General features: G+C 56.8%; 1 protein-coding gene across 7 annotated transcripts in view; it reads right to left on the bottom strand.

The window, feature by feature from the left end:
* The window catches only part of ANKRD24 (ankyrin repeat domain 24), a 30,783-nt gene extending 17,052 nt beyond the window's left edge, over positions 1–13,731 (bottom strand). For 3 of the 7 annotated variants that reach the window (XM_043535828.1, XM_043535829.1, XM_037885934.2), the window contains exons 1-3: positions 10,487–12,026; positions 1,583–1,713; positions 1,067–1,155 (exon numbers count right to left, since the gene is read on the bottom strand). In XM_043535828.1, the coding sequence (XP_043391763.1) occupies positions 1,067–1,155; positions 1,583–1,713; positions 10,487–10,582 (316 nt within the window). In that variant the 5' untranslated portion in view covers positions 10,583–12,026. The other 4 variants (XM_043535832.1, XM_043535833.1, XM_043535831.1 and 1 more) reach the window with 4 other exon arrangements.
* Positions 13,732–14,129: the final 398 nt, after the last annotated feature.

Genomic DNA, 14,129 nt, shown 5'->3' with positions numbered 1-14,129 from the left:
TATTATCAGCTTGGGAGAAAGAGAAGAACATTCACTGAATGGCCAACACCCCTTTCCTGAAACACCTCAGTGGCCCATGGAGGTCTCCCATCCAAAGAGCAAACTGGCCAGACCTTGCTTAGCTCATGAGATGCAACAAAAGCCCGGCCCAAAGCAGGCTGCAGGACCTCATTGAAGCTATTCCTATAGGGCCAAGTTTCAGAGTAGCAGCTGTGTTAGTCTGAATGCATCCGATGAAGTGAGCTGTAGCTCACCAAAGCTTATGCTCAAATAAATTTGTTCGTCTCCAAGGGGCCACAAGTCCTCCTGTTCTTATTCCTACAGTGTACATTTTAAAATATTGAGACCATTTTTATTTTGAGTCCAAAGCATGCAGAGGAGACGCCCGTACCCCTCCTAAGAGCACAGTAGAACACGCTAGTATGTGGAAGGAGGCGGGTCCCGGACATGGCTTTTACACACACTGCCAGGACCACTGCCAGCAATTAGCAAGTGCGTGATGATTCTTATCCACCTGGGACACAGTCCACTGCTCTAACCATTGCCGTTAGGACTGCCGTGGAATGCAGGGTCCCAAGATGCAGCCGGGCTCTGACAGACACAAGATTTCTCATCACCCCTTTTGCCCGTGCTCAGCTCAAGCCTGCAGGGGAGTTTTTAAAGTAAGAATGGTGAGCGGCTTTGACACCTTCTTTCCGAGGATCACCAAGCTTACTCAGCCGCTGAGCCAGAGATTGCAGGGATTTGGAGAGATCCGTCCCTTTTATCCCGGGGAGGGCTGGCGAACGACCAGGAGATTGGACTAAAGGATCCCAGAGGAGCCTGCCACCCCTCAGAAAGGGGAAGCTTGGCAGCTCCACAGGAATGGGGTTGATCCTATGGCTGGGAAACACAGAAACTAGACAGGGCAGAGATCCATAAGGTCCCATTTAATTCCTATGCCCCTTGCACAGTACAGGAGCGGTCTCAGCAGAATGTTTTCTACTGCTTTGTCCAGCTCAAAATGGCCCAAGTCAACGTCCCCACTGTCACGTCACACCAGGGGGAGTCAGACCGCGCTGCCTACCGGAGCTGTCTGTGGTCATGGCGTCCGCTCCATGAGCGAGCATCACTTCCAGGCAGTCCACGTTCCCTCTCATTGCAGCCAGGTGGAACCTGTGGCACAACCGGGGAGCTCCCGTCACCATTCATACTCCAGAGACCCCTCCCGCCACCACCTCTGCTTAAAAGGCTAGAGTCCAAGAAATTTCCGTATTTACAAAAAATTCTTTAAAAACCCCAACTTGTTACTAATCTGTTTCCTTGCCAGTCTCTTCCTCTCTGGTTTATTTTCGTAGGGTTGCTGATCAACTCTTGGCCACGCCCACTGGTTTGTTACCATAGGGTCACTTGTGAATAGGGGAGCTGTGAGAAGCAAAGCGTGTGAGAGAGCAGCCCTGGGGTTGCTCTCACATACGCCACAGCCCAGGCAAGGCCCCACACTACGGAGAGGACAACGGTGCCTTAAAGCTATCACCCCAAACCCAGAGATGGAGGGAACTGAGACGCTGGCCCAGTCTCTTTAGCAGGGGAAGTGACTCACGCGGATTTGCCCTCCGAGTCCAGTTTGGTGGGGACCAGGCCCTTGCGGAGGAGTAGAGCCGTCACCTTCTCGGGGTCGTTGTAGTCCACGGCCTGTAGGAGCTTCTCATCATTCTTACCCCAGTCGTGGCTCTGAAACCCAAACACGGGCAAAATCAGGGACTTCGGAGCCCTACTGCAGTCCACCAGAGGGGGAGGAGAAAAGGATACATCCAACAGAGGAAGTTGGGATGCTAGCCGGGGACCTAGGAGCTCCAGGGTTGATTCCCTGCTCTGCCACAGATTACCTGTGTGACCTTGGGCAAGTCACTTAGGCCTAGATCCTGCCGTTAGGCACCTTTATACCTTGGAGGATCCGGGCCCTCTGCTCCCCATCGGTGCAATGAAATATCATCACTGCCCTACCACAGGGGGGTGCCGCGAGGATGAACACATTAACCCCGGAGGGGAGCTCACAGTACTGCAGGAATGGGGCAGATGAGCTCCGTAGGCAGGCCAATCGCAGGCTGTTCAGCTGAGCTTCCTTAGCCATAGTCGGATCTTAAGAGGGAACTGACACACCCCAGGCACGAAGGATTCCACTCAGTGCCACAATGGAGTCCCCACGATTGGCGCACGACATGGTCTCCGCAATGCACAGAAATCAGAAATGGAAAAGACTCCTCGACCCACCTGGTGTAGTCCCTCAACCAAGGCAGGGCTGGGCTGTCCCCTCTATTTTCTCAAGCTTCGTCCCATCTAGTTTGAAAGGGCCCGGCTGATGGGGCTCCTTTCCCTGAGGGAGACCATTCCGCAATCTTAGAAGATTGTACGGATATTTACCCTACATTTTCTTCATTTTATCCAATTCCCCCTAGTGTTTTCGCCCCCTTCTGCTGGTCTAAATAATTCTGCTCTTTCCCTGCTGTTTACGCCCTTCACTACGTGGGGTTTCTTTCCTTGGGTGCCCTGAGACCGTGGTGACAGGCAATGGGTAAGAACCCAAATAAAGAGAACAACACAGGGGCAAAACTCTCCTTGAGTTCAGAGTCAGGCTCAGGCCCCCTTAGCCAAACTAGCCCAATTTGGGCCAGCTCTGTCAGAAGTGTCGGCTGACTTTGGGTGCAACAGCCCTGTTCCACGCTGCACATCTAGATCAGCCTAGGTCTGGTCTACACTCGGAAACAAGGTAGTATAACGACCTCACAGGTGTGAAATATCCACACCCCTGAGCAATGCAATTAAACTAACCTAACCCCCTGTGCAGACAGAATTCTCCCAGCCATCTAGCTACCGCCTTTTCACACCCCTGAGTGCCGTAGAGTTAAGCTGACCTAGCCCTGGGTGTACACGTAGTCAGGTCGATGGAAGAAATCTTCCACCCACCTAGCTGCTGCCACTCGGAGAGGGGGATTACCTACATCGACAGACGAGCCCCCTCCGTAGCCACAGGAAGCGCTGTATTTCCCCTTAGCATAGACATGCCACTGCTCTTTCATTGCACAATTTCAGACACCTGGGGCCTGATTTCCAGAGCTGCCCAGCACCCGTCACCAAACCCCTCTGGAAATCAGAGGGCAACCAATAACCGAGGCCCTCAAAATCAGTGACTGCTTTTGAAAAACGGCTTTCCTTCTTTGACGCAGTGCTCACAAGACAGTCCCTCCAGCCTCTCCGCAGGTTTGCTGCTCTTCTCTGAACTCCCTGCGGTTTGGCTGGCAACCTGGTTCCGGGGAATCCCAGCTGACATCACGCTTTGATCTCCGTGCCTGCCAGAGAAGTTTTCTTTTTGTCTTGTAACCAGCTTTGCGTTTTACTTTTCTGTAAAACGCTGAAAATCCACTGGTCTGCGTTGCAAGCTGCCACCAACACCTGGGAACCAAGCGAGGTGAACTCTACCCAGAAAACTCACAGCAGAATTCATGGAAATCTGTGGGAACACGCCACTTTTCACCTCCCTCCCATGCCAGCAGATTAAAGAACACCTCTCCTAGGTTTCATCCCTTGCTTGTCTCCCTGCAGTCAAGATGCAGCCACAGTTCCCCATTAAGGTCCTGATCCTGTAAAGCCTTACATATGTGCTTACATTTGCACATCACGGTGCACGCAGCTAAGCATGGGCACAAACTTTTGCAGACTCAGGGCCTAATCACAATCACCACCACCCCATCGGGGCTGCAGGGTTCCACATTTGCTCTCCCCGGGTACTGAAGTGCCGGGGTGCAGGTTTAATTCAATGACACCAAGCACTGGTGGAGGGGGAAAGCACTGAGGCTCCTAATTAAATCAAGAGAGTGGCTGCCTATAAAGGACGATTCAGCTGCGGTGAAAATGGAAGTCACCTTTAGAGAGCGGGGAATGTCGTCTATCCCTGCAGACCGGCTCCTAAACTACTCCTAATCCCAGGGCCCATGCTACCACTAGCCACCTTTGATGGTCCAGTCCTCAGAACCCCGGGCCACACTGACACCACCAAGCCGGATGGGTGCTGAGCCCCGCAATTCATCTTGAAATCAACAGAAGCCACAGACACCCAGCTCCTCTGGGGAGCACATCCCACGAGGAACAGCTGCCTTGTTCCTAAGGATCTCATTGACATGAACTCACGCTGGTGCCAGCAGCCTAGAGTAACCCCTGGGCAGGTAGGTAGGTAGGGGGCAGGGAGTGGGGGGATCAGCTTCCCGGGGATGAGGAAATTGATGGGTAGGCTGGAGATATAACCTGTGCTCCCCCGAGGTCAGACAGGGGCAGGGGCAGGGGCAAGACAAGGAGCCTAGGCCAGGGCACCATCTGATAGGGTGGGCAGGAGAGGGAATTGCAGGTGTTCTAGCAGGGATGGGATCCAGCTGATCCCCAGATAAGGCAGGCCCTGAGCCAGACCCCATGCTCTCCCCCACCCTGGCACAGGGGGAGCAGGTGGGGGGAGAAATGCAGCAGGTGTAGGTCTGGCCCAGGGGTCGGGGGTAGGAGGAGATGCAGGGAAAGGGATGAAAGGGCAGCCAGTGAAGCTGGGGTCAGGGGTAGGGGGTGCACGGGCAGCCCGGCCAGGGAGCTGGGGGACAGGGGGCAGGGGCAGCCTAGGGAGCTGGGGGGCGGGGGTGTGGGGCAGCCCGGCCGGGGAGCTGGGGGGCAGCCCGGGGAGCTGGGGGGCCGGGGTGTGGGGCAGCCCGGCCGGGGAGCTGGGGGGCCGGGGGCAGCCCGGGGAGCCGGGGGGCCAGGGGTGCATGGGCAGCCCGGGGAGCCGGGAGGCCGGGGGGCCAGGGGCAGCCGAGCCGGGGGGCCAGGGGGGCACGGGCAGCCGAGCCGGGGGGCCAGGGGGGCACGGGCAGCCCGGCCGGGGGGCCGGGGGGCACGGGCAGCCCGGCCGTGGAGCTGGGGGGCAGGGGCAGCCCGGCCGTGGAGCTGGGGCGCCAGGGGTGCACGGGCAGCCCGGCCGGGGAGCTGGGGCGCCAGGGGTGCACGGGCAGCCCGGCCGGGGAGCTGGGGCGCCAGGGGTGCACGGGCAGCCCGGCCGGGGAGCTGGGGCGCCAGGGGTGCACGGGCAGCCCGGCCGGGGAGCTGGGGCGCCAGGGGTGCACGGGCAGCCCGGCCGGGGAGCTGGGGCGCCAGGGGTGCACGGGCAGCCCGGCCGGGGAGCTGGGGCGCCAGGGGTGCACGGGCAGCCCGGCCGGGGAGCTGGGGCGCCAGGGGTGCACGGGCAGCCCGGCCGGGGAGCTGGGGCGCCAGGGGTGCACGGGCAGCCCGGCCGGGGAGCTGGGGCGCCAGGGGTGCACGGGCAGCCCGGCCGGGGAGCTGGGGGACAGGGGGCAGGGGCAGCCTAGGGAGCTGGGGGGCGGGGGTGTGGGGCAGCCCGGCCGGGGAGCTGGGGGGCAGCCCGGGGAGCTGGGGGGCCGGGGTGTGGGGCAGCCCGGCCGGGGAGCTGGGGGGCCGGGGGCAGCCCGGGGAGCCGGGGGGCCAGGGGTGCATGGGCAGCCCGGGGAGCCGGGAGGCCGGGGGGCCAGGGGCAGCCGAGCCGGGGGGCCAGGGGGGCACGGGCAGCCGAGCCGGGGGGCCAGGGGGGCACGGGCAGCCCGGCCGTGGAGCTGGGGGGCAGGGGCAGCCCGGCCGGGGAGCTGGGGCGCCAGGGGTGCACGGGCAGCCCGGCCGGGGAGCTGGGGCGCCAGGGGTGCACGGGCAGCCCGGCCGGGGAGCTGGGGCGCCAGGGGTGCACGGGCAGCCCGGCCGGGGAGCTGGGGCGCCAGGGGTGCACGGGCAGCCCGGCCGGGGAGCTGGGGCGCCAGGGGTGCACGGGCAGCCCGGCCGGGGAGCTGGGGCGCCAGGGGTGCACGGGCAGCCCGGCCGGGGAGCTGGGGCGCCAGGGGTGCACGGGCAGCCCGGCCGGGAGCTGGGGCGCCAGGGGTGCACGGGCAGCCCGGCCGGGGAGCTGGGGCGCCAGGGGTGCACGGGCAGCCCGGCCGGGGAGCTGGGGCGCCAGGGGTGCACGGGCAGCCCGGCCGGGGAGCTGGGGCGCCAGGGGTGCACGGGCAGCCCGGCCGGGGAGCTGGGGCGCCAGGGGTGCACGGGCAGCCCGGCCGGGGAGCTGGGGCGCCAGGGGTGCACGGGCAGCCCGGCCGGGGAGCTGGGGCGCCAGGGGTGCACGGGCAGCCCGGCCGGGGAGCTGGGGCGCCAGGGGTGCACGGGCAGCCCGGCCGGGGAGCTGGGGGGCCAGGGGGGCGTGGGCAGCCCGGCCGGGGAGCTGGGGGGCCAGGGGGGCGTGGGCAGCCCGGGGAGCTGGGGGGCAGGGGCAGCCCGGGGAGCTGGGGCGCCAGGGGTGTGGGGCAGCCCGGCTGGGGGCAAGGGGTGTGGGGCAGCCCGGGCGGGGAGCAGGGGCCGGCGGCGGCCGGGCCGGGCCGGGGAAGGTCGGGCGGGACGTACCGCGAAGGAGGCGGCGGCGCAGAGGCAGATCTGCTTCATGGTGCCCAGCAGCGGGCGGGCCGCCATCCACCCACCCAGCCCGGCCGGCCGGGACCCTCCGCGCCGCCGGACCCCGGCGCTGCCGCCCCTCGGAGCCGGGCTCCAGCCGCAGCGGAGGATCCGCCTCCCTCCCTCGGCCGGCGGCGGGGGAGCCCGGGCGGCGCCTGCCCCCTGCCTGCGGAGAGACCCGACTGCCGAGCAGAGCCGCCACGGGCGGGGGGGACCCCCCAAACCGACCCCCCCACAGGGCCAGGGAACGGAGAACCCACCCACCCCCAACCGGGGAGCAGAGACTCTTTCCTCCTCTCCCGCCCTAAGCCAGAGGAGTGGGGACACCAGGCATCAGGGACCTCCCCCAAAGCCAGGGAAGCAGAGGGGATCAGGAACCCCAGGCAGAAAGGACCCCAAACCAAAGCCGGGGGAGCAGTTGCACCCCCCCCCCAAGGCAGGGGATCAGGAACCCAGAAAGGACCCCCAAACCAAAGCCGGGGGAGCAGAGGCACCCCTCCCGCAAGGATTCCCACCCCAAATCAAAGGGACAGTGACCCCAGGCCATAGGGATGCCCACCCCCAAATATGAACTATTGCTTTACTAACAGCAACATCGGCCTGTTACCCTGTTGCTGACACTGGGGTCCCTGTTTCCATGTGGCTCTGAAGAAGGCTGAAGCAGTTTGGATGCCTACTTTGGCGTGATCAGAGTCAGGGGGCCAGGAATCACGGGCTTCAGCTGGTAAAATCCCCCTAAATCATGGTGTGATGGGATGCACTGGGACTTCCAGGACCCTGGTGAGCAAAGAGTCAAGCTCAGCTCTGCCTTGCACAGATGCCAAGGGGAAGGACCCTACATTAGTCGCTAGGAAGGAGTTGGGGGGGAGAATGTCAGTGGGAAGGGAAGACTGGGCTTCCTGTCCAGAGGCACAGGGCTTGTCATGAATGTTACCCTTTGAGGAGAGGACCTGGCTGACAACCTCTTGTTTCCTGCTGAGCCATCCCACCGGTTAATAGCTTTAAAGGGCAATATTTCAAATTAACAGGATGTGCCTTTAAATGCCCACTGCGATCCCCACGCCTAGCACTAGGCACGCTTGTAATCCATAGAGCTACAAAGGAGGTGCGTATCTTTATTCCCCTTATGTAGACTGGGGAAACTGAGGCACAGAATTGCTAAGTGACTTTTCCAGAGGCAGACGGTGAGTCAAGGAGAGGGCTGAGACTAACATCTCAGGCACGTGCATCCTGCTTCCACTATGTTACTCCACCTGGAAACTTTAAATTAAAAAAAAATTTAAAAAATAGTACCAACGTGAACCTATTTCTGTGGAATGTGGACTCCGTATTCAGTTCCTCAGATGAGAGCTCTGTGTCTGCTTGGTATGAAATCTGCAGCCCTGGCACCCAGACGCCAAGGTTAGAGTGCTCTCTCTCTGCCTTCTAATTTGAGGTTGTGTTTTTATTCCGAGCTCCATTCCTCTGCACATATGGCTGATCCACAGACAGCCTCCTCCTCCAAAAAAGGAACAGGAGGACTTGTGGCACCTTAGAGACTAACTAATTGATTAGAGCATAAGCTTTCGTGGGCTACAGCCCACTTCACTGGATGCATAGAATGGCACATATAGTAAGAAGAAATATATATACATACAGATAAGTTGCCATACAAACTGTGAGAGGCTAATTAGTTAAGATGAGCTATTACCAGCAGGAGAAAAAAACTTTTGTAATGATAATCAAGATGGCCCATTTAGACAGTTGACAAGAAGATGTGAGAATACATAACATGGGGAAATAGAGCGTCCCTTCTGCCTTCATCTTACAGCTGGGAGGGGAAGTGCCCTTTTATCCACTCGGCATGCACAAAGCTAAGGCTGGCGCTCTGGAGTCCTCCTCTTTGTTGCTAAATAATTGAAGAGTGTTGATTTTGCCTCCTAGGCTTACTTCCGCCCCAGTGGAAACCTGACTCACTTGGCTCTGCAGATCTGGAAACCTGAGTGAGAAACCTCTCCTGTACCATGGCAAGCCGGCGACCCTGTTCTGTTGGATGGATCCACCCAGAGCTCTCTGTGCCAGGTGGAGAGCAGACATAACTGCACGTCTGGCTGCTCAGTGAGTGCGTATCCATGATCTTTGACCATGCACTCTCGCTGTGTGAATGCAATACAAAATCCCCAAACCTGCAGCTGGCTCTGTCAGGCACAAGGATCTGTCCATGCAGAGTCGGCTGTAGAATCGTGGCCTAAAATTCCACCTCCGCTCCCCACGCTCCCTCTCCTTTACTCTGCTTTGTCTTTCTTTTCTCCCCTCTTTATTTCTTCCCCTTCCTTCGGTTCCTTTCTCTGGAACGATCCTGCTTCCAGCTGGAATTTGATCCATTGCACAGAAGCAGCCACTTCTGACAGCTGAATCAGTGACTGCACCCTGTCGCACTGCGATATTATAGAGAATGACCCTCTGTCAGGAAAAACCAGTCTATATGCTGGACTCCACAGAGAGTGGGAAGAAACAGCTTCTTCGGGCCATTGGCATGAAGCCCAATGAACCAAATCCCGCTCACCCTACTCCCAGGAGTGATGAGAATACTTCACACTTTTAGAGCATTTTGCATCCATTGGTCTCAAAACACTTGGCAAAGGTGAGTGAGCATTATTATCCACATTTTACAGATGGGGAAGCTGAGGCATAGGGGGCAGTGACTTGCCCAAGGTCAAACAATGAGTCAGGAAGCTAACTGGGAACAGAGCTAGGTTCCCCTGGCTCCCAGCCTGGTGTCCTGTCTGCGGTAGTCTTGGTGACTTCAGTGGGAGCACAGTTGGGCCGACTGACTTCGATGGGACTACTAGCTGAAGTGTCCCACCCTGTTTGCAGATGTTAACCCTTTCCCAGCAGGATCAAGCGGGGTCTACTGGCTCATTGAGTCAAGGAGGTGGGAGTGGATCTTTCAAGAGAGGATCTAGAGAGTGGGCTGAGCACTCTGGAGGGAGGAACGCTAGGACCAGTCAAGCCCGGGCAAAAGGCATGATCTGAGCTTTGTGGTGCTGTTGTTAGTGTTTTGCTAATAAAGCCAAATCTCAGGGAGCAGGGTGGTACCTTTTGTAGAGCAGACTGGGAAAGAAACTTGCTCACACGACAGATGTAAAGGCCACAAACAAGCCTTGTGAGTTGTCTGCCTTTCTCTGTTTCCTGTCACTCTCCTGTCGCTGTAGTATCTACACTGAAGCAGTGCAGCGGTAGCATTTCAAGTGAAGACCAGGAGACTCACCACTGCCCAGAGGAGTCCAGCTACCCCTGGGCAACCCCATGGCACTCAGCGGAGTGCAGGGAGGTAAAGGAGGGCAGCGTTAGGCAGTGGATTTGGAATTGAGCAAACAGTTCGGTGGCCATGTGAGACAGCACAGATGCTGGCTGTGCCCTAGAAGATGGAAGGCCAGAACTAGAGTAATACATACAGGTGAAAAGAAAGACCAGTTGACTAAGGACAGCACAAGAGTAGGGGAGGAGGCCGTCATTCTAGCCTGACCAGGACACTTTGCTCCAGTAGCGAATGGCGGGGGATGTTCAGATTTAGTTCTGGTGAACCCTTGGCTGGAAAGATAATGACTTCAGCATCTCTTCATACAGAGGGGGCCCAGAGTGCTTCCCAAGCTGACAGTATGAAACACACCCTTTGTGACTCCTAGGTGACGGACCAGGAGTGGATAATGTTGCATCCAGTTGAAACCGCAGGGGGGAACTTAGGTTGCTCAAATGTAAATGACCCGAGCTGTCATTTGGCCGTGGGTGGCAATACCCTCACTCTTGCAAAAATGCCATGGGGTTCAAAAATGAATGATCGCAGTTAGGGTTTCCGTTTCATTTCTCATTGGAGAAACAGCAGCACAGTATCCGCTAGCATCATGCTGGGGCATCAATCTGGCAGTGCCACAAAGGAGAGCGCCCCCTACTGAAACCCCAGCCCCCCTTCAGCAATACTCACTTCAGTCTTCTTAAACTTGGCCTTCAGGCTTTTCATTCTGGCTTGAGTTCTCACGCTCTGTCTCTGTTTCAGGGGAAGTCTCTGAACAAGGAACATAATGATGTTTTAAGTGAAGCCTGGGCTCTCTATCAGAAGCTAAACGCCGGGTGTAAATTCCAAAATTCCCACCTCTCCCCACATCTCTGCAAGTGAGGCAATCAAAACCCTTTCAGTGTTTAAAGGTGGAGATGCCTCCCGTCATGATACCAAGCCACTCAATAGACTGCTGTGTACGAGCAACGGGAAGACATAGTGTAGCCTTCATGGAGGCTCAAGGCGGTGCTTGGCCCGATCCAAAAATTCAGACTCATGCAACCTTTCTTTATGGACTTGTCACCAAAATAAGCCAAACCTTAGGGCCGTGGTTCTCCACCTATTTACCATTGTGGGCTGCATATGCAGCTCTCTGTGTTATGTGGGCCACATCCACACAATATATATATTACCCGTATGGCCCTGAGGATGTCACATGGGCCGCAAGTGACCACAGGCCATGGGTGGAGAACCACTGGCTTAGGGGATGCCAGTTGCTGATTTCAAATGCACATGTCCCTTCTCTTCCATTTGTTTGCTTGCACCAGCATCAACTGCCTCGAAACACTTGACGTTTGATTTCTCGCAGGAGGCCTGTACTTGGCCGGCATAGGGAACTGCCAGCCTGTTGCTCTGTGCTCTGCCACTGAGATGCATCATGGCACACTGAGTCGTGTGATCTTTCCATCAAGGTACCATTAGCCTGCACCCTGTGTTAGAAATGGGGTGTCTTGTCCTCTGGGCACATCATGTTGGGATGCATGCCACACTGTGTCCTGTTACCCTAGCCTCTGCCTTGTTCACTGCACTCTATATTACATAAACTTCTATTATAGAAGTTCTCTAGTGCCTTTCCCCTGGGGCTCTCAAGGCATTTTAGAGCCAATAAATGAAGCCTCAGAACACTCATTAGTGTTAGACATTCTTATTTCCATTTTACCGGTGGGGAAATTGAGAGATGAAGCTAAGAGTTGCCCAAGATTGACTGGCAAATTGGTAGCAGAGCTGGGAACAGAAACCCTGAGTCCTGATTCTGAGTCCTCTGCTCTAACCACTAGATAGCACTCTCTCCCTCCTCATCCCACACCGGATTGTTAAATTTGCCTGGGCCGTGCCTTCTACTGCCAAGGCAACCTGCCAGGAGAGGAGCTGACTCAATGTAGCATGGCATATGGGCATTGCCTTGTAAACATCAAGCTCACTCTCTTTCATAGGGGGAATGTGCCTCCTTGCTAATCTCGCTATTCTCAGCAGTTTTGGAGGGTCCCCTTCAGGACATGCCTCATGCCATGGGGAAATGTCTCTCTGCAGTGTGATTTATATGGCTCGACCCAACACTTATTGAGCTCCAGCAGCAGAGATTCCCTCATTTCTGATCTTAAAGATGTGAAATCTGCATTGGAAGAGCTCGGCAGAACGGGGTGGCTATTCACTCAGCCCTGGGGCCTTTCCATCACCCCTCCCAAACCCCTTCCCTACCTTGCTGGTAGTGCTGAGCGCAGCAGGGTGGGCTCCTTCTCACTCACGCTCTGTTCTGTGCCCAGGGCAGAAGAAAGTGAGACGTGTCTCCTTACTTCAGTCTCATTGAAGGAATCTCACACTATCAGAAGTGGCCCAGCTGGAGCTGGCTGGTGTCACCACCAATGAGGATAGGCAAGGGGTGGGACTTAGCTGCAGTGGGAATTAAGTTACTCACCTGCTGCAGGTACAGTTACCTCTCCAAAGCAGGATGCTGCTCAGTACTGGATGGTGGCGACGGCATTTGACTGAACACCTTTCTGTGCATAGGGGCTGCCGAGCCCAGTTACTTCATCAGGAGCCATGGGTGCTCAGCAGCTCTCGACTTGTGACCAGGCCTGGCTGCTTGTTTTCACTTTCTGCTAGCTCCCAAAAACCAGGCTACATATTCTCTGTACCTTTAAGGACCTGGAAGGCAGCAGCAAAAGGAAATGATTCACCTGCACCAGGATTTTGTTCATTTAGGCCCAACTCAGAAGTTAGGAGCCTATGTACTTTTGAGGATCTGGGCCTTATTTCTTTAGACCGTGATGCTGCAAGCTGCTTCCTGTGGGTGGATCCCAGCACTTACACAGAGCCCCACTGAAATCCATCGGCCAGGTTCTGTGCGGTCACAGACGCCCATCCACGTGGAGCAGCTTGGTGGATCATGGCCTTAGTTTGTTGCGTGAAATGTTCCCCTTCGGCATTAGTTCCAAAGGCCTGGATCCACAAAGGTATTTAGGGTCATAACTTCGATTGCTTTCAATGGATATTAGGAACCTAAATACTTTTGTGACTCTGGGCCAAAATGTTTAACCATTTTATTAAATGATGTGTTTCCTTCTTCATAGCGCTCCCCAAGGGCTGAGTCTGCCTCATGCAACCCCACTGTGAGGTGGATATTATTTTCCCAAATTTACAGATGGAGAAACGGAGGCACAAAGCAGTGAAGTGACTTACCCAGGATCACTGCATGAAGCAGTGGCAGAGTCAGGAACAAAAACCACGTATTCTGACCCTCCCCCCCACAGTCCCATAATCACTAGGCTCTAATCACTAGACAGTGCTATGGCCCTGCTTCTGTACTGACCACCCTGCACCCAACACAGAGTTTCATGCAGGACTGGGGCCTGTGTTTTCTAATCATTGTTTTATTTTCCTATAACAACCGTAGCATGGTGGGCATGTTGTAGATGGACAAGGAGGTACTATCCCTGCCAAACAAAGGTACAGTAAAAATGTCTCTTGGGAAATATGATGGGAAAAACACACAAGAGCCTAGACTTTATTACGGTAAGGGACCTGCGTGTGTGCTTGCATTGTCCTTGGGAGATGTCTAGAAATGGCTTGAGAAGGCCAATACTAAAAACAGTTTTGTTCTCACCATATGGTTAATGGGAGAGAGCATGTGGGCCACATTTTAGGATCCCAGGAGATACATTTTAGGACTCTGTAGCTACATTCCAGGCATTCCACAGACCCCCTTAAATGCAGCCAGTCATCTTATGCGTCCCTTAGGCAGCATAGCCAACGTTGGTGAATTTATTGCAAATCTTGTGATATTTGGGGTATTTCTTAAAGCCCCAGCACCCAGAGGCAAGTGTATGTGAGAATCAGAAAATATGTCAAAACCCTAGGGTTGCCAATTTTCTACTTGCACAAAACTGAATACCCTTGCCCCGCCCCCTGCCCTGCCCCTCCTCTGAGGCCCCACCCCTTCTACAAGGCCCCGCCCCCCACTCACTCCATCCCCCACTCCCTTTGTGGCAAACTCTCCTTGTGGCTGGGGATGAGGGGTTTGGGTTGCAGGAGGGTGCTCTGGGCTGGGACTGAGGGGTTCGGAGGGTGGGAGGGGGATCATGGCTGGGGCAGGGGGTTGGGGTGCGGGAGGGGGTCAGGGATGCAGGCTCCGGGTGGTACTTACCTCAAGCAGCTCCCAGAAGCAGCGGCATCGTCCTGCCTCTGGCTCCTACGCGGAGGTGCAGCCAGGCAGCTCTGTGCTCTGCCCTGTCCGCAGGTCCTGCCCTGCAGCTCCCGTTGGCTGTGGTTCCCGGCCAATGGGAGCTGCGGA

Source organism: Chelonia mydas, chromosome 25 (genome assembly GCF_015237465.2).
Source record: "Chelonia mydas isolate rCheMyd1 chromosome 25, rCheMyd1.pri.v2, whole genome shotgun sequence".
Classification (NCBI taxonomy): Eukaryota; Metazoa; Chordata; order Testudines; family Cheloniidae; genus Chelonia; species Chelonia mydas.
The sequence above is the reverse complement of the archived record's forward strand: the minus strand, read 5'-3'. Positions and strand labels throughout refer to the sequence as shown.